The sequence below is a fragment of the Amphimedon queenslandica genome, unplaced genomic scaffold (genome assembly GCF_000090795.2).
Source record: "Amphimedon queenslandica unplaced genomic scaffold, v1.1 AMPQUscaffold_13500, whole genome shotgun sequence".
Taxonomy (NCBI): domain Eukaryota; kingdom Metazoa; phylum Porifera; class Demospongiae; order Haplosclerida; family Niphatidae; genus Amphimedon; species Amphimedon queenslandica.
The window spans coordinates 382,067-404,259 of NW_003546264.1; the positions used below are offsets into that span (position 1 = coordinate 382,067).

General features: G+C 37.4%; 5 protein-coding genes across 5 annotated transcripts in view; 2 read left to right on the forward strand and 3 right to left on the reverse strand.

The window, feature by feature from the left end:
* Positions 1-6,562, forward strand: part of LOC100633714 (golgin subfamily A member 3-like) — a 7,597-nt gene extending 1,035 nt beyond the window's left edge. Inside the window, exons 2-9 of the mRNA XM_003384147.3 lie at positions 1,506-4,168; positions 4,329-4,988; positions 5,057-5,209; positions 5,253-5,331; positions 5,613-5,709; positions 5,772-5,810; positions 5,889-5,963; positions 6,406-6,562. Of these exons, the coding sequence (XP_003384195.2) occupies positions 1,553-4,168; positions 4,329-4,988; positions 5,057-5,209; positions 5,253-5,331; positions 5,613-5,709; positions 5,772-5,810; positions 5,889-5,963; positions 6,406-6,490 (3,804 nt within the window). The 5' untranslated portion in view covers positions 1,506-1,552 and the 3' untranslated portion in view covers positions 6,491-6,562. The remainder of the gene's footprint in view (positions 1-1,505; positions 4,169-4,328; positions 4,989-5,056; positions 5,210-5,252; positions 5,332-5,612; positions 5,710-5,771; positions 5,811-5,888; positions 5,964-6,405) is intronic.
* On the reverse strand, positions 6,530-10,524 carry LOC100633842 (uncharacterized). The gene is made up of 16 exons (XM_003384148.3): positions 10,494-10,524; positions 10,389-10,445; positions 10,146-10,337; positions 10,012-10,104; positions 9,851-9,961; positions 9,704-9,799; positions 9,264-9,560; positions 8,875-9,087; positions 8,603-8,825; positions 8,343-8,553; positions 8,121-8,232; positions 7,741-7,979; positions 7,477-7,693; positions 7,296-7,431; positions 6,857-7,167; positions 6,530-6,792 (listed from the first exon to the last, which is right to left on the reverse strand). The coding sequence occupies exons 1-16, from the start codon at positions 10,507-10,509 to the stop codon at positions 6,707-6,709; spliced, it is 2,610 nt and encodes an 869-aa protein (XP_003384196.1). The 5' UTR covers positions 10,510-10,524; the 3' UTR covers positions 6,530-6,706.
* Positions 10,525-10,651: 127 nt separating this feature from the next.
* On the reverse strand, positions 10,652-14,341 carry LOC109580247 (uncharacterized). The gene is made up of 15 exons (XM_019993228.1): positions 14,313-14,341; positions 14,209-14,265; positions 13,960-14,154; positions 13,826-13,918; positions 13,671-13,775; positions 13,538-13,624; positions 12,976-13,344; positions 12,697-12,921; positions 12,422-12,644; positions 12,162-12,369; positions 11,985-12,096; positions 11,686-11,936; positions 11,361-11,577; positions 11,180-11,315; positions 10,652-11,122 (listed from the first exon to the last, which is right to left on the reverse strand). Exons 1-15 carry the CDS (start codon positions 14,329-14,331, stop codon positions 10,759-10,761), a joined length of 2,661 nt encoding a protein of 886 aa, XP_019848787.1. The 5' UTR covers positions 14,332-14,341; the 3' UTR covers positions 10,652-10,758.
* A 68-nt stretch (positions 14,342-14,409) lies between these two features.
* LOC109580248 (uncharacterized) lies at positions 14,410-18,343 on the reverse strand. The gene is made up of 15 exons (XM_019993229.1): positions 18,281-18,343; positions 18,158-18,214; positions 17,927-18,115; positions 17,739-17,831; positions 17,486-17,593; positions 17,360-17,437; positions 16,924-17,298; positions 16,655-16,876; positions 16,388-16,610; positions 16,128-16,335; positions 15,951-16,062; positions 15,649-15,896; positions 15,325-15,541; positions 15,144-15,279; positions 14,410-15,086 (listed from the first exon to the last, which is right to left on the reverse strand). Exons 1-15 carry the CDS (start codon positions 18,294-18,296, stop codon positions 14,723-14,725), a joined length of 2,646 nt encoding a protein of 881 aa, XP_019848788.1. The 5' UTR covers positions 18,297-18,343; the 3' UTR covers positions 14,410-14,722.
* A 50-nt stretch (positions 18,344-18,393) lies between these two features.
* LOC105316746 (cell division control protein 45 homolog) lies at positions 18,394-22,189 on the forward strand (the record flags this gene model as incomplete). The annotated part of the gene is made up of 21 exons (XM_019993154.1): positions 18,394-18,531; positions 18,582-18,734; positions 18,788-18,882; positions 18,935-18,977; positions 19,027-19,098; positions 19,180-19,287; positions 19,349-19,395; positions 19,449-19,497; positions 20,073-20,134; positions 20,209-20,259; positions 20,324-20,383; positions 20,430-20,483; positions 20,556-20,627; positions 20,682-20,741; positions 20,841-20,939; positions 21,109-21,214; positions 21,265-21,305; positions 21,400-21,448; positions 21,527-21,616; positions 21,870-21,953; positions 22,166-22,189. Coding segments are annotated over exons 1-21 (1,476 nt in total), but the record flags the coding sequence as incomplete, so codon positions are not given.
* Positions 22,190-22,193: the final 4 nt, after the last annotated feature.

Below are 22,193 nucleotides of genomic sequence, written 5' to 3' on the forward strand. Positions count from 1 at the left end.
TCAATATGTATCAGAAAATCTAATAAAAATGGAGGGTGATTTCGGAGCCATTTTTTTGGAAAAAACCATGGGCTATAGTACAGGGATTTTTTCTGAAATTTGGAGTTTTTAAAAAATGGTCATAACTCGAAAAGTTGAAGTTGGAATCGGCTCAAACTTTCTACATAGCATAAGTGCATCAATATGTATCAGAAAATCTAATAAAAATGGAGGGTGATTTCGGAGCCATTTTTTTGGAAAAAACCATGGGCTATAGTACAGGGATTTTTTCTGAAATTTGGAGTTTTTAAAAAATGGTCATAACTCGAAAAGTTGAAGTTGGAATCGGCTCAAACTTTCTACACAGCATAAGTACATCAATATGTATCAGAAAATCTAATAAAAATGGAGGGTGATTTCGGAGCCATTTTTTTGGAAAAAACCATGGGCTATAGTACAGGGATTTTTTCTGAAATTTGGAGTTTTTAAAAAATGGTCATAACTCGAAAAGTTAAAGTTGGAATCGGCTCAAACTTTCTACATAGCATAAGTGCATCAATATGTATCAGAAAATCTAATAAAAATTGGGGGTGATTTCGGAGCCATTTTTTGGAAAAAACCATGGGCTATAGTACAGGGATTTTTTCCGAAATTTGGAGTTTTTAAAAAATGGTCATAACTCGAAAAGTTGAAGTTGGAATCGGCTCAAACTTTCTACACAGCATAAGTACATCAATATGTATCAGAAAATCTAATAAAAATGGAGGGTGATTTCGGAGCCATTTTTTTGGAAAAAACCATGGGCTATAGTACAGGGATTTTTTCTGAAATTTGGAGTTTTTAAAAAATGGTCATAACTCGAAAAGTTGAAGTTGGAATCGGCTCAAACTTTCTACACAGCATAAGTGCATCAATATGTATCAGAAAATCTAATAAAAATGGAGGGTGATTTCGGAGCCATTTTTTTGGAAAAAACCATGGGCTATAGTACAGGGATTTTTTCCGAAATTTGGAGTTTTTAAAAAATGGTCATAACTCGAAAAGTTGAAGTTGGAATCGGCTCAAACTTTCTACACAGCATAAGTACATCAATATGTATCAGAAAATCTAATAAAAATGGAGGGTGATTTCGGAGCCATTTTTTTGGAAAAAACCATGGGCTATAGTACAGGGATTTTTTCCGAAATTTGGAGTTTTTAAAAAATGGTCATAACTCGAAAAGTTAAAGTTGGAATCGGCTCAAACTTTCTACATAGCATAAGTGCATCAATATATATCAGAAAATCTAATAAAAATGGAGGGTGATTTCGGAGCCATTTTTTTGGAAAAAACCATGGGCTATAGTACAGGGATTTTTTCTGAAATTTGGAGTTTTTAAAAAATGGTCATAACTCGAAAAGTTAAAGTTGGAATCGGCTCAAACTTTCTACATAGCATAAGTACATCATTATGTATATATATATATCATGAGTTTGGAGCCATTTTGAATTAATTTAATAATTATTAATAATTAATTATCATTGCAGGTACTGTATGCAAATATTCATTGAGATACCTTCCGCCCACACACTAAATGAGTACTTTATATTCTGCTGACGACACTAGAACAGGTAACACCTCACCTACTTTAAGTTTCTTCCCTTCTCGTCCGTTACTTGGTGCAGGCCCCGCCCTAAGCTCCGCCCAAGGACTACCCAATCGTCCGGTGGCTCTCATGCAAAGAGACACGCCCACTAATTTATCTGATTCTGACAAATTAGGAGGTGGAGTCTCCCCGTCAGTTGATTCAATGTATTCCCCTAATGATACTCATGGAATGGGCGTGTCAGGGGGTGTGGCTAAAGGAGCTAGGTCCAAACCTCTCACCACTTCTTTTGCTCTTCCGTCACCAAAAGCTAACAGGGACATCGTGTTGCTAGGGAACGGTAGCCACGACAATCGTAGCCGTGACAACGAAGACAAGGATTCCGTATGTAGTGAGCCCGTTAGAGGGCGTGGCTTTGACACACCTCCAGTCACGCCTACCCCGTCTCTACCAGGAGGACTCTCTCTTCAAATGCCGGCACACTTGAGGACACAGCAGGGAAAAAAGAAAAAGGTTACAAGTCTGGAAGATAAGAAAGAAGAGAGAGAAGGAGAAACTGATGAAATAGCAAGTGGCCGCTCTACCCCAATCATCACCTTACCTGAAGTACCTAAGCAAAGACCTCAATATGCGTCACAGTTCTCACCATTACAGTCCGTACGTCCTTCACTATCAGCCTCTCTACCTGTTACTAGATTAAGAGGAGGAGATGATGTCCTTAGTCTTAAAGAGCAACTGAAGCAGCTCATGAGAGAAAAGGCTAATCTTGAAGGTCAACTTGAGAGCGTTATTGATGAATGTCAGAGCACTTTAAAGGAAAGGTCACAGCTGCAAACTAAACTAGCACAAGCCGAAGTAGAACTAAGCACAATTCACACTGATCTGACTAATAGTCTAACAGCTGCTGGTAGGGAGGCTGCTGAGGAAGAAGAGGGAGGGAGTGACTTACAGACTGAGCTAAACCGTTTGGAATCGACTTTAAGTCAGAAGAGAAGTGAACTTGCTTCAAAGTCGCGTGAGATCGAAAAAGAGAGAAAAACTGTTAAAGATCTATCAGACGAACTTATCAGTGCTCGCGGTCTTCTTAAAGAGAAAGAGAGAGAATTAGGCGAGATACAAGAACAAGTTAGGCGACACTCGAGTGTCCTTGAGGAGAAAGATGACGCCATTGAAGAACTAAAGAGACAAAACCTTTCCTTAAAAGGTAGTCTTACCAGCATGGAGTCATCTAAAGCATGGCTGAAAGAACAGCTTGAATCAGCTATCGATACCAAAGCAAAACTACAAGAAGAACTAAGAGGAGTTAGAGCCAGTGGATTAACACAGAGTATAAAAATGGAGGGTCTACAAAAAGAAAGTGATCTACTTAAACAACAAGTGGCAGATCTTCAGGGCAGCATATTAAGAGATAAAGCTAAACTAGTGACGGAGTTGGAGGCCATTGAAGCTGACGTGATTGATAAAGAAGGAACATTTGAACTGGTCCAGGCTGAGAAGGAGCAGCTACAGGAACAGCTGCAACTCAAGTCGTCTCAACTTGATAAGATCATATCCAATTTGGCTGATCAAAAGGCGGCCAATGCTCACCTGATGAGTGAACTTGATGACGTCAATGCTACTAATAGCTCGTTAGAATCTCGTTTAAAAACTTTAGAAGAGGAAAATAACAAAATGACTCAGCAAACGGAACAATTCCAGCGACAGTTGGCAGTCAAAGAAGAGGAGGGAAAGGAACTTAAGAAATCAAAATCAACTTTACAACAACAGCTCCAATCAAAGGAGCTATCGACCGTGAGTAAGGACGGGGAGATACAGAACCTGAAGGACTCTATAGGGATTCTTAAACATGAGCGGGACACTCTGAATGAGTCCAAGAAGGTTTTAGAGGAAGAACTCTCTCGCCGTCAAGAAACCAGTGAGCGCCTTGAGTCTGATTTTGAGAACTCTAAGAACCAGCTAGCTCAGTTGGAGTCACAGCTTCAAGCCGAGAAAAGGAAGCGTCAGCTTTTAGAGTCCGAGGTTTCTGATTTTGAGTCCCAGTTAGCCGAGAAACAAGAGGAACTGGAGGAGAAAGAGAAATCAGTAACTGCCCTCCAGTCACAGTCGGAAGATATCAGGCAGCACTTTAACTCACTTCAGAACCGGTTCGAAGAGATTGAGAATGAAAGTGGAGCTAGTTTAGAGGAGAAGGATAAACTGATTGAGACGCTTAAGAGCGACCGGAAAAAGGCGTTGGATCAAGCGAGGGCCTTGTCAGAAAGTGAGAGAGGGATGAGAGAGGAAGTGGCAAGACTAAAAGAGGAAAATGCCAACTTGCAGGGGCAGCTGGACTCTGCCGTGAGCTCAGGACCACAGCTGGAGGATTTCAAACAAGTCTTGAAAGAGAAAAATACACTGGATAGTCAGTTAGCGTCTGAGAGACTCAATCATCAACAAGAAGGAATTAAACTTCAAGCGAAAGTGGCCAGGCTTGAGACAGAGCTGAAGGACGTTAGGAAAGAAGGGAAGAAAAAGGAGAGAGAGTTTGAAAAGAAGCAAGAGAGTCTGGACTTGATAATTGATGATCTACAGAAACAACTTGAAGAAACTAAAAAGAAAGACCTGGTAAGTGTGTACCATTTCGACCCATGCATGCAGTACATGTACTAGTGGTTAATAATGTAGTGAATTAGTATTAGTGATTTGGTGGCTCCTTGAATAAATTTCTTAATCTTAAGCTAATTTGTTATTTCGTGAGCTATTGTTCTCATATTAATTATTACAGGCTAGTCAGCCATCAACGGATGAGGTAGATGGTCTTCATGAAGCAATAGAAGAGAGAAACAACATGATAGAAACCTTGGGCAAAGACAAGACTAAGCTACAGGAGGAGAACACAAGTTTAAGAGAAAGATTGAGAGAGAGTGACACTCGCCTAATGGAGTTAGAACAAGAAATGGAGGACGCACTACAGCAGCTAAAGGAGGAGGGAGAGATTGAGAGAGAGCGATTTGAAGAAGAGAAGCAGCAGCTGGTCATTGAAGCACAGCATTTAAAAGGTCGTCTGTCAGGTATCAACAGGTCCCAACAGGTAATGCGGGAACATACAACAGGTTTAGAGAAATCTCTAGCTTTTAAGGAATCACAGATACAGAAACTGACCGGCGAGAACAATCGAGCAATTGCCGAAAAAACTAATGAAATTGAGTCCTTGAAGACGTCCGTGACGGAACTTCAAGACAGAGAGAGTTCATTAAAGTCCGAGCTACAGCAAGCTTTGAACTCCGCCCTTCTTGAGTCCCAAAGAGCCGACGGGATGGCAAGAGACCTTGAGAGACTCAAGGAAGAATTGGAGAGGACCAGAGGAGCTTCATCCAGTGATAAAGAACTCAGAGAGCTCAGGGAAAGTGTAGCTAACCTGGAACAAGTCAAGACCGACCTTCAGGTAACTAATTTTTAATGGGCAACCAGTAACAATTATTATATTATTATTGTTATTATTACTATTATTAGGGCGAAGTTCGTATTCTTAAGCAGCAGCTGTCGTTAAGTGAGGACAATGTTGAGTCCATTCAGCGAGAACTGGACGAGAAGGAACAGCTGATCTCCATATTAGGACAAGACCTCAAAATGACCAAAGAAGAGTTGGACCAGTCACAAAATGAAGTAAAATGGCTCCTTTATTAATTTCATTTTTTCTTTGCAATAGATGAGCACATTACAGAGTCTCCTCCATGAGAAGAAGTCTCCTCAGAGGACGTTAACATCAAGCACTCCTCATTTCATTGGTAGGAGAGACTACTTACATGCGGGCATTAATTGGAACTATTGTATCATTTGGGGATACTCTTTGTAATTTTATTTTAGGGGACGTAGGAGGCTTAAAAATGGGGATTAATTTTGCTGAATTAAACCTGCCAATTACTAAAAAATAAATTATGACAATTCACCAACGAAATTTTACGCCTACACTGTCTATTATATAGAACTTTTTCATTAATAGAAACAGTACAATACTGACAATGATTGATTATATATTTTATATTATTTTATTATTGTGCATGTGTAGATGGTGGCCTGTCTCCTGTAGTAAAAGGCACTGGCTTAGACGAGAAACAAAGTGGAGAGATATCATCTCTTAAATCCCAGCTAGGAGCAAAATCCAAGTAAGCAAGAAGGAGACAAAATTGTTTATTAATTTTTAATTTTTCTTTATTTTATTTTTAAGGACGTTAAAGAATTTGCATTCATGTCTGCGTGATCTGAAGTAGGCTCATGTGATGTGCTATGTGTATTCTAATAATGGAATTGATGATTTCGATTTTATTTTTTATTCTAATTATAGGAATGATATGGGTGACATACAGACAAGGATGGATCACCACACTTCCTCGTTACAGAATTCATACAGATCATCGCAGTAATAATAATTTTAAATTAGTTTCTCATGCTACATGTACATGTACATGTATGTAAAAAGTTTGAGCTGATTTTGATGAAAATTGAAGTTGCTTCAAAATCTTGCCAAAGTCTCTGTACTGTAGCTCGCCAAATTTTGCCAAAAATGAAAAGGAGAGGATTTTTCATTTTTATTACATTTCCTGATGCATATACATGTTCTTTTGTTGTGTAGAAAATTTGAGCTCATTCCGATCAAAATTGGATTTTTTTACGAATTTTTAAAGTTGCTCCAAAATCGGGTAAAAGTCCCTGTACTATAGTACATGGTCTTGGGCCAAATTTTGCCAAAAATGAAAAGTAGAGAATTCTTCATTTTTATTACATTTTCTGATGCATATACAGTACATGTACATGCACTTATGTTGCAGCAGCTTTATTATTAGTTTTTTGTGTACATGTAGACAATTAGAGGAGAAAATAAGGTCATTGCAACTGAGTAGAAGTAACAGTAGTCATTCAACAAGGTCGATCACACCTTCAAATTGAAACTGAAACTATTATTATTATTATCATTATTATTACTGCTACTGTTTTTAAAGATTTTCTTAACTAAAAAAAGGCTAAATACTTCACTGAAAAAAAAGAAAAATACTCTAAGAGACAAAGACATGAAAATAATAATACAGATATACAAACAGTTCCTAGGCTAACAAAAAAAAGTTCAAGTATCTTGTGCTGCCACAGCAGCTCCATGCCACCAGCCTACTGTATAACAATGGCCAGGACTGTTAACAGTAGAACTGTCATGAAAGCAAATGTAGCAGTGACACCACTTGAAGTTGGAGGCACTACAGGAAAAAAGAAATAAAATTAGTCACACCAAGTCATCAGTGATAATACAGCTCTTATTACCATTAGTAGTTGGAGTACTAGTAGTTGGTGTACTAGTACTGTTGTTTCCTCCGGTGTTGTTAGTATTATTATTATTATTGATGTTTGCATCAATCTCAGCTTCGCTGGCCAGCAGTATAAACTGATAAGACGTTGGAAGAGATGCTTCAGTAGTCTCCCTACGACTTCTGATAGTTGTGCCAATGGATCTATTGATAGCAGCAGTCATGTTAGTAGAGGCATTGTAGCAATCACACTGAGATCCATTGGTTAGTGCTGCAAGGACTAGCTCAATATTACCACCAGAAGTTAGTACTGGTTCCACAGAGCAGCTACAAGAATAAAGAATTGATATAATGGAGCAAAGGGCTAAAAGCAATGTGCAAAGTGAAATATTAAGAATAATAATCACTGAAATAAATATGTTCAGAACTACTCTACTACATTTTATGTTACTGACCGTCCAGATAAATTATAAAAAACGTCTTCTGAGGCTCCCAGTTGCCCCATCAACCCGTCCAGTGTCTCAAGGTCAGGGTCCAGGGAGCTGGCCTCACTGATACCATTCCTATCCAGTAGTGCTAGTACAGCTCCACCTATTAACAGATCACATGACTATCACATGATCAACAGTCCCTTACCACACAATGGACAGCATCCAACTGCGGGCCTTATCAGACACTTGCAATTGTCGGAATTAAATCGACAGCGGCCATTTGCAATAACTTGGTCACAGACATCGCTAGCTGTCATGTTTTCATCGTCAATGCAAGTTCCTTTGTAGTCCATTCGGGCATTGTCTGATCTCGTACGCAACTCACATATATTCTCATAAGTCTCACCATCAGTCCCACAAACCTATGGAGTTAAAACAGAATTAGAAATATGCATGAATATTTACTTACACTTCCTCCTTTACATCTTGAGGCATTACAGTGCCCAGCGTGAAGTACTTGTACATCATTGGAGGTCTGTAGCATGTGACATATTGATGCATATGTGTTTCCATCAGTCCCACATATTGAAGTATCATCAGGATCAACATCACCATTACCAATACCATCTCCATCAGTATCTGAGTCATCATCGTCATCAGTGCTATTGGTCACAGTGGTATTTGAGCAATCAAGATCTGTCACATTAACTGGAAGAGAATTAGTGGATAAAATGATACAAATATAAGATACATATATTTTAGCAATTACTCAAAATACTCAACAAACAAATTGTACTATTTTCTCTCTTTTTCTCTCTCGTCTGCTGCATAGGACAGTACTATACTTACTGCAGTATCTCAGTGTATCTGGTTTGCAGCCAGTATTTAGATTAAGACAAGACACTCCTCCTCTCCTTAAGCATATCTCACCGGATGAACACGGAAACCTTAAGCAAGGATTCTACACAAGTGATAAAAAGAGCTAAATGTAGCTATTTTGTTGTTGGCTCCCGTTAAAACCAAAAAAGTGATCAAGCCACTTATTGATACTTTGCACTGTTTAGCACTTACACTCTTGGCACAGCCACCTTCTACAAGATCAACAGAGGCTACTCCAGCACAATACACAGCTGTGCAACGGTTGATGTACGTCTTTCCATTAGGACCACAGACTTTGTCAACTTTCTCATAGCGACACTTGGTACAGTTGCTCATCTGTCTTCCGGTCATATTGCCACAATTCCTTTGAGTACACAACGGATCACCATACCTACACTTACACCTAAAGAACAAGATTGAGCATTACGTACAAGGTGGTATTGTTCAATTACCAGTTGCACTCTATTCTGGTTGATCTACCATTAGCAATGCTAGTACCGTCATCTAAAGTACAATTATTCTTTGCACTACAGCCAGTGCAGTTACTCCTAGTCTTACAATACATTGTACCAAAGAGACATATGCACTTTTTACATGAGCACGGATCAATGTCATGCTTTCCATGGCTCACAATGAAACGACGTCCATCTCTAGTGACACTACATATCCCATATACTTAAAAAGGGAATAAAATTCAAGATCTATTGGAAATATTAGTTTTTACCACTTGTAGTGCACTTAGGTTTCTTCCTCTCATTCTCTTCCTTGTTTCCAGTGGTACTGAATGTTGTTTTGGTGTTATTCAGTCTTGTTCCATTGATAGGGAAGACACATATGCAGCTCATCCTAATGTTCCTGGTTTTACAGTATCTAGGCTTGAAATAACCATTGTTGTCACACTCATTAGAACTTTTCCCTCTCTGACTGAAGCATACTCCTATTAACATAAGACAATGGATAAACAATGGGTATTATGATCCTTGCATTATATGCATGACATGTGGTATTAGTTGATTAAAAATTGCTATTTCTATATTGTCACAATGTAAGTGAATATTAATGACACTACTTATCAAATGACAAGGTAACACAATGCAGTTCTCGTGTACTTACCAGTTACATTTTTCTTTTCACATTTCCCTTCACTCCCATCTCCTTTCTTCCTGCAGTAGTAGCCGTTTTGACACTCTTTCTTTGCCTTGTTTATCATTCTTGAGACCTTACGAGATAAAGCTCCAGCAAATAACATACTAACATGTTTCCTCTCTTCCTTTTCGATGTTTTCTTCTTCTTGAGAGCTTGCTAGCTTAAGTATGAACTCAGGAATTGATATATCATCATTAACGTTATCATCATCATCTCTGTCATTACTCTCTTCTTCTCTTTTACAAGTATCATTAGCTCCCAGCTCTGAAAAAAAAGCAAATGCATTGAATTGGTACATGTGTATGTGTATGTGACTTTAATTTATCTGGATGCTTATGTTTTGTTTCTAATAATATATTTGGTTATGAAAGTTTATATATTTTATGATCAAATGAGTAATGACATACTTGGCCTGCATGTTCCCCAACCATAGCCACGAGTGACATATTCTTCATCACTACCACATCTTCTTGGAGTGTTTGGGTTACCTCCTCCTGTTGTGTCTATCATGATTGAGTATTACGAGTACAATGGACATAATTATTATCTCTTACTGCTTGCGTTGCAGTTTGGTTTACATTTCAAGCAGAATTTATCTTTGGTGATACAGTGACGACTTCCACAGCCTCTAATGGCATCAGAAATACGTGTGTAGTTGCAGTTCACTGAACATAATAAAGAAACTATTTAAAATATTTGGTGGATTAAAACTAACATTGCTTGCATGAGCACAGTTTGCATACTCCATTGGTAGCGTAGCCATATTTACAATTCAGCCTGCAGGGTTGCTGGGGACCACATGCCTCAACTAAAATGATAGTAATTGTAAGTATTAAATATGTTACTCACGATTTATGCAGTAGGTGGCGTTTTGAGTGCCATTTCTAAAAGAATTGGTCATTTCCAGTTTCCTCCCAGTTGTAGTGTTTACACAATGGCAATACTTATTCCTGCACTGGAGCCTACTGTAACTCCCATCATCTTCACAGCTTATGTACTTGTAGAATCTCCTTGCCGCCTGACAAGAGAGATCTCTCTTACCTGTAGGAGAATCAAGAATATACAAATGAATGAAGTGTTTATTATCAGTACCAAATCCAAAGGCATTAGTATTCTGCAGGGCAAGGACAGTCAACAAGAAAACTAAAGCTAAAATGAAGACAATCATTAACAGCAAAAAACTTTCTTAAGACTAACCAAAAGTTTTCAACATGATTTTCTCTCTCTCTTCCAAAATGAGTGTCCTGCAAACTGCAGCTATTTTTATTCCTGTACTCTGCGTGGGTGTATGTGTACGTGTGCAAGCTTCAGCCCCACCCACTACAATTATTTTATTTTTTATTATTTTGCTAAAATTATTTTAATTTTTATTATTAGCAAAAAACGACAAAAAGGAAACTACAAACAAAATACATTTATGAAGCAAATAAAAATGATCAAAGTTTTTCATGCCACCAGCCCACTATATAACAATGGCCAGCACTGTTAACAGTAGAACTGTCATGAAAGCAAATGTAGCAGTGACACCACTTGAAGTTGGAGTTGCTGTAGTACCAGTACCTTCAGTACCAGGACCTCCAGTACTAGTTTCAAGCTGAGCTTCACTGGCCCCCAGTATATACTGATAAGATGGAGAGAGAGAAGTATCTGTGTTTGTAGTGGCCTGTCTGCGTTTCCTGGATTGTTCTTCAACTGAGCGATTAATGGCTATGGTTATATTAGTTGCAACACGATGGCAATAGCATCTATCATTAGATCTATTGCTCATTGAACTTATTGCAAGCTCAATGTTACCAGCAGTAGTTAAACTTGATTCTACTGAGCAACTACAGAAAAAACACACGACATGAAAGTATCAATTTAAAATATACTCTGACACTAACCGTCCAGCTGTTACATTTAAAAACAATTCATCCGACACAATTTGTCTGACATAGCCATCCAGTGTCTCAAGGTCTGGGTCTAAAGAGCTTGCATTACTGATACCTTCTATATCCAGTAGTGCTAGTATAGCTCCACCTATTAACAGATCACATGACTATCACATGATCACTAGTCCCTTACCACACACAGGACAGCATCCAACTGTAGGACGGACCAGACAAGGACAGTTACTGGTATTAAAACGACAGCGTCCACTTGAAATGACACGTTCACATACTCCATCAGGTGTTTCATCACTATCATCAACACAGGCTCCTCTATAATCAAACCTTGCATTATTTGATTGGGTACGCAATTCACAAATATTCTCATACGTCACTCCATCAGTACCACAAACCTACATAATTTAATAAAGTTACATCACGTATGTTTGCAAACAATAGATTGTTCTTTATTGAATATCAATATCCATAATTGGAGTGATGTCAATAAAACAATTACTTACTCGTCCTCCTTTACATCTTAAAGCATTACAGTGTCCAGCATGAAGTATTGTAACATTAACAGTGCTCTGTACCATGTGACATATTGATGCATATGTGTTTCCATCAGTCCCACATATTGAAGTATCATCAGGATCAACATCACCATTACCAATACCATCTCCATCAGTATCTGAGTCATCATCATCATCATCATCATCATCATCATCACTAACTGCTGTTTCATTAGTACAAGATAAATCTGTCACATTAACTACAAAAAAAGATCGCAAACTTTCCATTTATTGATTCATTTTCTTACTGCAGTGCCTTAGTGTGTCTGGTCTACAGCCTGTATTACGAGCCAGACAGGACACTCCTCCTCTTTTTAAACAGACCTGACCAGGATCACATGGAAATCTGATGCAAGGATTCTATTAGACATAAAAGGAATTGATTTGTTTGTTAAGGATGTCTTTGCAAGATAAAATCAACTTACTGTCCTTGGACACGGTCCATCAATGAGATCAACAGAAGCTATCCCAGCACAATATATGGCAGTGCAGCTGTTGATGTATGTCTTTCCATTTGGACCACAGACTCTACTGACTCCTTCTGATCTACATCTAGTGCAATTGGTGTCAGTAGTAGCTGTTGTATTGCAATCTCTATCAGTGCAATAAAGATTACCATATCTACATGAACACCTATTGAAATAGAATATTAATAACCTAGCTTCCAATATTTTCTTATACTCACCTGTTACAGTCTACCCTAGCTGATTGTCCATGCCTTATGACAGTATCATTAGGCAGTGTGCATGTCTTAGTTGAGTCACATCTTCTGCAGTTTCTTCTTGTCCTGCAGTACAGTGTACCAAAGTAGCAGACACATGTTCTGCACATGCAAGGATTCGTGTCACGCTCTCCATGTTTCATCGAAAACCTTCTGCCACCTCTTGTAACTCTACAAGTACCATACACTGCGAAAAGAGTACATTCAATGCTACATAATACAAAGTATAATCTTTATACCTCTTTCACTACATTTTGGTTTCCTATTTTCATTCTCCTCCTCATTCCCAGTGTCTTCAAAAGTGGTGCGAGTATCAGCCAGTCTAGTTCCATTGCTAGGAATGACACACACACATATAATCCTCCTCCTGTTATTAACAGTCACTACTCTACAGTAGCGTGGTTTGTAGTATCCATTACTGTCACATTCCCCTGATGCATTGTTACTATTCCTGTAGCAAACACCTATGAATAAATATTTTAATGTTATGTTAATTCTGAGGGCCATATTCTACTAACCATCTGTATTTTGCTGTTCACATCTTCCTCTACTATCATCACGTACTTTCCTACAATAATATCCATCACTGCACTGGTTGATGTATCTGTTAATCTTCCTTGATGCCCTGCGTGATGATGATCCAGTGACTATACGACTGACTCTGTCGTCTTCATCCTTTTCCATCATGTCTTCTTCCATTGAGCTTGCCAGCTCTAATTGTGCAACAGGTATGTCATCAGAAACAAAGTCATCATCATCATCATCGTCATCGTCATCATCATCATCATCATCATCATCATCATCATCATCATCATCATCATCATAAACATCATCATCATCATCATCATCCTCTTCTTCTCTGACACAAGTGTCATTACCGCTTAATTCTTGTTAACGATGAAAAGAGGATCACAATAAGTCAATGAATTGATACAAATGTATACGTGTATACTAACAGCTAAAAATAGAATGGCTATTTTTAGCAAAGATCATGCAATGCTTACACTTTATTTGTTTATATTTACAAGTTTACATGCATTATAATATACTTGACAGTTATCTATTATAATAAAGACTGACTTGGCCTGCATGTTCCCCAACCATAGCCACGTCTAACATATTCTTCATCACTACCACATCTTGTTGGAGCATTTGGGCCTGTTGTTTCTATTGAATATGCATATGTATAACTATAAAAATGGACATCTCTTACGGTCACAGTTTGTTCTACATTTTAAGCAAAAATTATCTATTGTGATGCAGCGAATGCTTCCACAGCCTCTGATAGCATCAGAAATACGTGTGTAGTTGCAGTTCACTGGACGTAATAAAGAAACTATTTAAAATATTTGGTGGATTAAAACTAACATTGCTTGCATGAGCACAGTTTGCAAACTCCATTGGTAGCGTAGCCATATTTACAGTTCAGCCTGCAGGGTTGCTGGGGACCACATGCCTCAACTAAAATGATATTAAATGTAGGTATTGATTGTGTTACTCACGCTTCATGCAGTAAGTGGCATTTTGTGTGCCATTTTTAAAAGACTCAGTCAATTCTAGTCTCTCTCCTGTTGTAGTGTTTACACAATGGCAGTATTTATTCCTGCACTGGATTCTGCTGTAACTTCCATCATCCTCACAGCTTATGTACTCATAGAATCTCCTCGCCCTCTCACAAGAGACGACTCTCACATTACCTGTAGTAAAGTAACCGAAAAATAATCACTAATAATAAAAGCTTAGAAGCTTACCAAATCTATTGGCATCAGCAAGCTGGAGCGCAATAACAGTTAGGAAGAAAGCTAAAGCTAAAACAGAGAGAATATTAAAAGCAAAAGACTTGCTTGTGACTAACCGAAAGCGGCTTTTGGCATGATTTCCTTCTCTCTTCCAAAAAATGATCCAGCCTCCCAAACCGCATCTTTTATTTTCAATGCAAGAAACCATAGATATTAATGACAACTTAATAACTCTTAATTAGGTAAGAAATGTTAATAAAAAGGAACTACAGAACAACCATAGATATTAGAGACTACGTAACCGGGATAGGCAACGGAATCACGTGATCCATTACATTGTGTATAATCGGGCCGATACAGTCCTTGTCTTCCGCCATGTTTCCAATCCCGTATACGTAGTCTCTAATATCTATGATTGAACACACTACTCATTAAAGCAAATAAAAATGAGTAATCAAAGCAAATAAAACTGAATAATCAAAGCAAATAAAAATAATCAAAGTTTTCCGCGCAACCATGCAGCCCACTATATAACAATGGCCAGGACTGTTAACAGAAGAACTGTCATGAAAGCAAATGTAGCAGTGACACCACTTGAAGTTGGAGTTGCTGTAGTACCAGTACTTTCAGTACCAGGACCTCCAGTACTAGTTTCAAGTTGAGCTTCACTGGCCCCCAGGATATACTGGTAAGATGGCGAGAGAGAAGTATCTGTGTTTGTAGTGGCCTGTCTACGTTTCCTGGATTGCTCTTCAACTGAGCGATTGATGGCTATGGTTATATTAGTTGCAACATGATGGCAATAGCATCTATCATTAGATCTATTGCTCAATGAACTTATTGCAAGCTCAATGTTACCAGCAGTAGTTAAACTTGATTCTACTGAGCAACTACAGAAAAAACACACAACATGAAAATATTAATTTAAAATATATTCTGATACTAACCGTCCAGCTGTTACATTTAGAAACAATTCATCCGACACAATTTGTCTGACATAGCCATCCAGTGTCTCAAGGTCTGGGTCTAATAAACTTGCATTACTGATACCTTCTCTATCCAGTAGTGCTAGTATAGCTCCACCTATTAATGGATCACATGACTATCACATGATCACTAGTCTCTTACCACACAACGGACAGCATCCAACTGTAGGACGGACTAGGCAAGGACAGTTACTGGTATTAAAACGACAGCGTCCACTTGAAATGACACGCTGACACATTTGACCAGCTGTTTCATCACTGTCATCAACACAGGCCCCTCTATAATCAAACCTTGCATTATTTGATTGGGTACGCAATTCACAAATATTCTCATACGTCACTCCATCAGTACCACAAACCTACATAATTTAATAAGTTGCATTATGCATGTTTGCATACAATAGACTGCTCTTTATTAAATATCAATATCTATAAATGGAGTGATGTCAATAAAACAATTACTTACTTGTCCTCCTTTACATCTTGAAGCATTACAGTGTCCAGCATAAAGTATGGTCACATTAACAGTGCTCTGTAGCATGTGACATATTGATGCATATGTGTTTCCATCAGTCCCACATATTGAAGTATCATCAGGATCAACATCACCATTACCAATACCATCTCCATCAGTATCTGAGTCATCATCATCATCATCATCAGTACTTGTCCTTGTTGCTGTTTCATTAGTACAGGATAAATCTTCCACACTAACTAAAAAAGGAGAAAATCTCAACTATTTATTTTTTTATTTATTTATTTTCTTACTGCAGTGCCTTAGTGTGTCTGGTCTACAGCCAGTGTCACGGCTCAGACAAGACACTCCTCCTCTTTTTAAACAAACCTGACCAGAATCACATGGAAATCTGATGCAAGGATTCTGATAGACATAAAAGGAAGTGATTTGTGTGTTAAGGATGTCTTTGTAAGGTAAAATCAACTTACTGTCCTTGGACACGGTCCATCAATGAGATCAACAGAAGCTATCCCAGCACAATATATGGCAGTGCAGCTGTTGATGTATGTCTTTCCATTTGGACCACAGACTCTACTGACCCCTTCTGATCTACATCTAGTGCAATTGGTTTCAGTAGTAACTGTTGTATTGCAATCTCTATCAGTGCAATAAAGATTACCATATCTACATGAACACCTATTGAAATAGAATATTAATAACCTAGCTTCCAATATTTTCTTATACTCACCTGTTACAGTCTACCCTAGCTGATTGTCCATGCCTTATGACAGTATTATTAGGCAGTGTGCATGTCTTAGTTAAGTCACATCTTCTGCAGTTTCTTCTTGTCCTGCAGTACAGTGTACCAAAGTAGCAGACACATGTTCTGCACATGCAAGGATTCGTGTCATGCTCTCCATGTTTTACCAAAAACCTTCTTCCACCTCTTGTAACTCTACAAGTACCATACACTGCGAAAAGAGTACCACACATACAAAGTAGTTATTGTATTTACCTCTTTCCCTGCATCTTGGTTTCCTATTTTCATTCTCCTCCTCATTCCCAGTGTCTTCAAAAGTGGTGCGAGTATCATTCAGTCTAGTTCCATTGCTAGGAATGACACACACACATATAATCCTTCTCCTGTTATTAACAGTCACTACTCTACAGTAGCGTGGTTTGTAGTATCCATTACTGTCACATTCCTCTGGTGTATTGCTATTCTTGTAGCAAATGCCTATAAAATTGTGTTTAATAAGCATGAAAGTTCTTTCTTATCTATACCATTTGTATTCTGTTGATAGCATCTTCCTCTACTACCATCCCTTATTTTCCTACAATAGTATCCATTACGGCACCGATTGATGTATCTGTTAATCTTTCTTGATGCCCTGCGTGATGATGATCCAGTGAATATGCGACTGATTTTGTCATCTTCATCCTTTTCCATCATGTCTTCTTCGGTTGAGCTTGCCAGCTCTAACTCAACAGGAGGTATGTCATCGGAAACATAATCGTCTTCATCACCGTCTTGATTACTACCATCATGATCATTATCATGATCATCATCACGATCATCATCTTGTTCATGATCATCATCATAATCATCATCATCATCATTGTCATCATCTCTCACACAAGTATCATTCCTCCTCAGTTCTATTACATAAAAGAAAGTGACACATTTATAAATGAAACATAATACTAGCTATTGTCTTACTTGGCCTGCAGGCTCCCCTACCAAATCCATACCTCACATATTCTTCATCACTCCCACAACTCGTTGGTATAGTAATGTCTAAATTGAATTGATAGTTTACATGCATCAATAATGGTATTTCCTTACTTGTTGAATTACATCCTTGTATGCACGAGATGCAAATACCATTATAGGTAACACAACCAACTCCGCATCTCTTGATGGCAGTTTTAATACTGGTATAGTCACACCTGACTGTGCATGTGAAGATCATGTGAATGATTGTTTTATGTAGGGTAATGACATTAAAGCCAACAATGGAAGGAATTATATAATTAAGATAAGATTAATTTAGACAGCAATTTGTTATAACACGAGTTAATTTGATCTATATATATACCTTGTTTGCAGGAGCACTGTCTGCAGCCTTGATCATCAGTAGTGTACCCTCTCAGACAAAACAACTTGCAATTCCATGGGCCACATGCTATCACTAAAAAAACATTAATAAAGGATATTAACTTTCTTTCTGATGAACAGGATCTGTGATTGTTATTTTAGCAGTTTCATCAAAAATTATTTATTTACATTTTTTGCAGTAATTGCTTGGCTTGGAGCCGACCCGGAAAGAAAGAGAGCCAGAGATTGGTACACGAGTGGTGCCATTCACACAAGAGCAGTAGTTATTCCTGCACTGTGTAATGTTATAGCTACCATCAGGCAAGCAGCTAATATGTCTGTTGAATCTTCTTGCAGTTTTACAAGAAATCACTCTCCCTATGATAACTAGTGATTAGTGATGCTAGTGTAGCTGCTTACCATCAAAATCAATAGCATTCACAGCTTGCTGTGTTATTAAAACCAGAAATAAGAAATCTAGAATATATTAAATAATTAAAAATATCAAAAAAGTAATAGTTTTATGCATAAATCTACACTTACAAAAAGCTTTCAGCATTTTTGCAATTCTTTCCTCTTGCTTTAAGCTGGAGGCAAGAAAGGTTAAAGCTGCAAGGGAGCATTCTCCAGTGGTTTATGTACTGGAGTTCAACCAGGAACCAGCCACACCTTCTAATCTTAACGGGTGTGGCTGTGTAGGCGTGGTCTTATTTTTAAAGGCGGCAAATCGAGGGAGAATGAAGATCCTTGATCAAGAGATTGTGAGCGAATTTTACGAGAAACTAAGGCACCAGGCAAGACAAAGAGACCCTTATACAAGCATTATTGATGCATTTTATTACAGCACGTGCTGGTACTGGCGGCCTGGGACGTGGACTCGGTCTGCGCCTGTAAAATACTCCAGTATCTTTTTAAATCTGACAACATTGCGTACACTCTCATACCAGTATCTGACATTAGGGACCTTCAGAAAGCACTCATTGATCACTCAGGACAAGTGAGACCATCTATTCTTGAATTTATAATTTAAAAATATAAAATTTATTTTAGTCGAGCAAGGTTGTATTAATTAATTGTGGAGGTGGGGTCAATATACATGAATTGATTGAGTCGGATGAAAGGAACCAGTTTTTTATTATTGACAGGTGCTCATCAATGTACATGTAATTGTTATAAATAAATTATTATAATAATTAGTTATCGACCTTTGGAGATTGATAATATATATAGTCCGGAGCAGGTCAGTAATCTATTAGTAATCTATCAGTATATTATTGGTATATTCTTAGGTCAATGTTGTCATTGATGAGTCCGAGCATTTAAAGTTTCCAGAATATGATGAGATATATGCCTCTGACATGGTAAGAGAGAGGGAGGGAGGGGGAGAGAGAGAGAGAGGGAGGGAAGGTCTCAGTTATTATAGCTGCTGTTGTCTTTCTAAGGATTCAGATGATGAAGGAGAAGGTCCTTCAAATGAAGAATTTTATTATGAAGGAGAGGAGGAGGAGGAGGAAGATGAAGGACCAGATACTAAGAGGAGAAGATTAGCAGTTAGTTAACTATCAATAATAGTTAATTAACTAATGTTAATGATCCTTGATTTCATTGCAGGAGTCGTTTCAAAAGAGACGGAAGAAGGTCGTGTGGAAAAAGAACAGGTTTATATGAGTATACAAGATTTGTGAATAATTTGTAATTTGAATTTGAACAGACAACAGGTGTTACTGGAGTACAATGGACTTAGTTATCACGGAACAGCTGTAAGTGAATTGGTCGATTTTTGATGAATAAATTTGGCCTGAGACCATGTACTATAGTACGGGGACTTTGGCATGATTTTGGAGCAATTTTAAAAATTCGTAAAAAATTCAATTTTGATCAGAATCAGCTCAAACTTTCTGCACAACATAAGAACATGTATATGTATCAAAAAATGTAATAAAAATGGAGAATTCTTTACTTTCCATTTTTGGCAAAATTTGGCCCGAGACCATGTACTATAGTACAGGGACTTTTACCCGATTTTGGAGCAACTTTAAAAATTTGTAAAAAATCCAATTTTGATTATAATCAGCTCAAACTTTCTACACAACATAAGAACATGTATATGCATCAGATAAAGTTATAAAAGTGAAGAATTTTCAACTTTTAATTTTTGGCAAAATTTGGCCCGAGACCATGTACTATAGTACAGGGACTTTTACCCGATTTTGGAGCAACTTCAAAAATAAAAAAAAAACAATTTTGATTGGAGTCAGCTCAAACCTTTTTCATAAAACATCTAATAAAAACTGGGCGTGGTTTTATTTTTAGATTCATTTTATTTCTCCCCCAGGCTTCCATCCTAATGTACCAGCTGGCACTCAAAATGTCTCGAGATTCAAATGAAGTTTTATGGTAACAATTACACAAATGTACCATGTTATACATGTATATCTTCTCTCTTCCTTTCCCCCCCTCTCTCTCTCTAGGTGGTCTATCATTGGTCTTACAGAACAATATTTATATGAGAAGATTAGCAGGTGCTTGTGTATTATTGTCAACCATCTTTGTTTCTATTTAAACCTCCTCCTCCTCCTCCTCTAGTGATAGTTATACTGAGAAGGTACACACCCTCAGACCTGATGTACTCAGATTAAACAGGAAGTAATCAGTTAATTAATTAATAAGTTAATTAACTATTAATCTTTAGTGATCAAGACACAGCCAGTTCTATAAATAGATTAAGACTCACTTTAGAAAACGAGTAAAAAAATCAAATTAATGAAATATTTATGTATAATTTTGTCTTTCGTTTTCTTTCTCTCTTTTTAAAAAGATTACCAGCTGTACTATACAGACATTGGTCATTATATGACAGCCTGTCCCATTCCCAGTACATCTCATGCTGGTAAATGGCAGACAGTATTATATTGATAGTCTTTATCTTTCTCTCTCTCTGAAGGTTTAAGACTTGGTCTATGAGAGGACACAAGAAGTTCTTGGAATTTCTTGCCGACATGGGGTAGGTGTGGCTAATAATAATAATAATAATAATAATGATGATGATGATGATGATAATGATAATGATGCAGTGAATTGATGGTAGTATCTCTTCTTTTAGACTCCCTCTCTCTCAGTCGAAGCAACCTTACTCAGCAATGGACGCTTCAATACAAGAGAATGTTAAAGACTGGATTACGTCCTCTGCTTTAAAATTCGGGTAAACTATAGCACTTTAATTTGGAGCTACTGTCCTTTAATAATTTTGTTATGAAGATGCATTTTTGTTATTATTTAATTTGGTGATTTTTGAGTACAAATGTATTATAGTATGAATATGAACAGTAATGATTAATTAATTATTGGTGGGTTTAATTTTCCAATCATAGGATGGATAATATCACATACAGTTCATTTGTCTCTCACATTGGCTACAAGCATCACTTCTCAGCAGCTGACATGGTCTACTGTGTTTCCGCCTTTTTAGAAAACAACGTTAGTAGCCAATACATGTACATGTACATGTAGTATTGTCGTATTGGTAGGTGGAGCCAAGTTTTCTGTCTGCAATAGATGTACTTAGCAAGTGAGATTTATTATTAATTAGTAATTATTATTATTATTAATAATAATAATTATTATTAATTAATAATAATAATTATTATTTTTAATTCTTAAAGAGGTAATGTAAAGAAGATTTTTGAAGGAATAGAACTAGCAAAACAGCAAGTAACTGCATCTAAAGGAGACGGAAACATCTTTACTTCTCTCCCCCTCCCTCCCTTTCTCTTCTTTCTGTTCCTATAGCAAAAGGCTATAATACAACAAGCTCGCTCCTTCACTGAGAAACACAGAGTGGGCTGTGCTGGATCTTTCATGTACTTCTACGTGGAAGAAGTAATTATTATTATTATTATTATTATTATTAAAATACATGTATATATTTATTTTTGTTTGCTTTTGATAATAAATGGCTATAGTAATAGTCAAATTTTATGAGAGACAATACCAAAATAGAATACATTCAAATGGTCTCATAACCCGTTGTAATGGTAGACATAATAGCAACACTGTACTCTAATACTGTTGTGTTATATACTATCTATTACTGGTGTATGTACATGTATTGTGTGGTTTCTGCTACTCACAGAACACTCCTAACTGTTCCTGGTTTGTGTCACCCATCACTCTTAAAAGGCTTGCATATTATCTGAGGGAAACCTGGAATACAACAGTAAGTGTATCTACATGTAGTATGTTATCTAATGTAGTAATTGTGTTATATGTAATGTGGCTTAGTCCATATTTGGATTATATGGAGAGTGTGTTACATATGGTTGTGTATAGTGGATGTATTGCATGTGAATTGGTATTGTGTGATGTACTTGGATGTGGGTATGTTTCATGGTTGTTATGTCTTTGTTGACTTGTTTTACTTGTTTTCAGAACAGGAAAGCCAAGGACTTACCTTTTA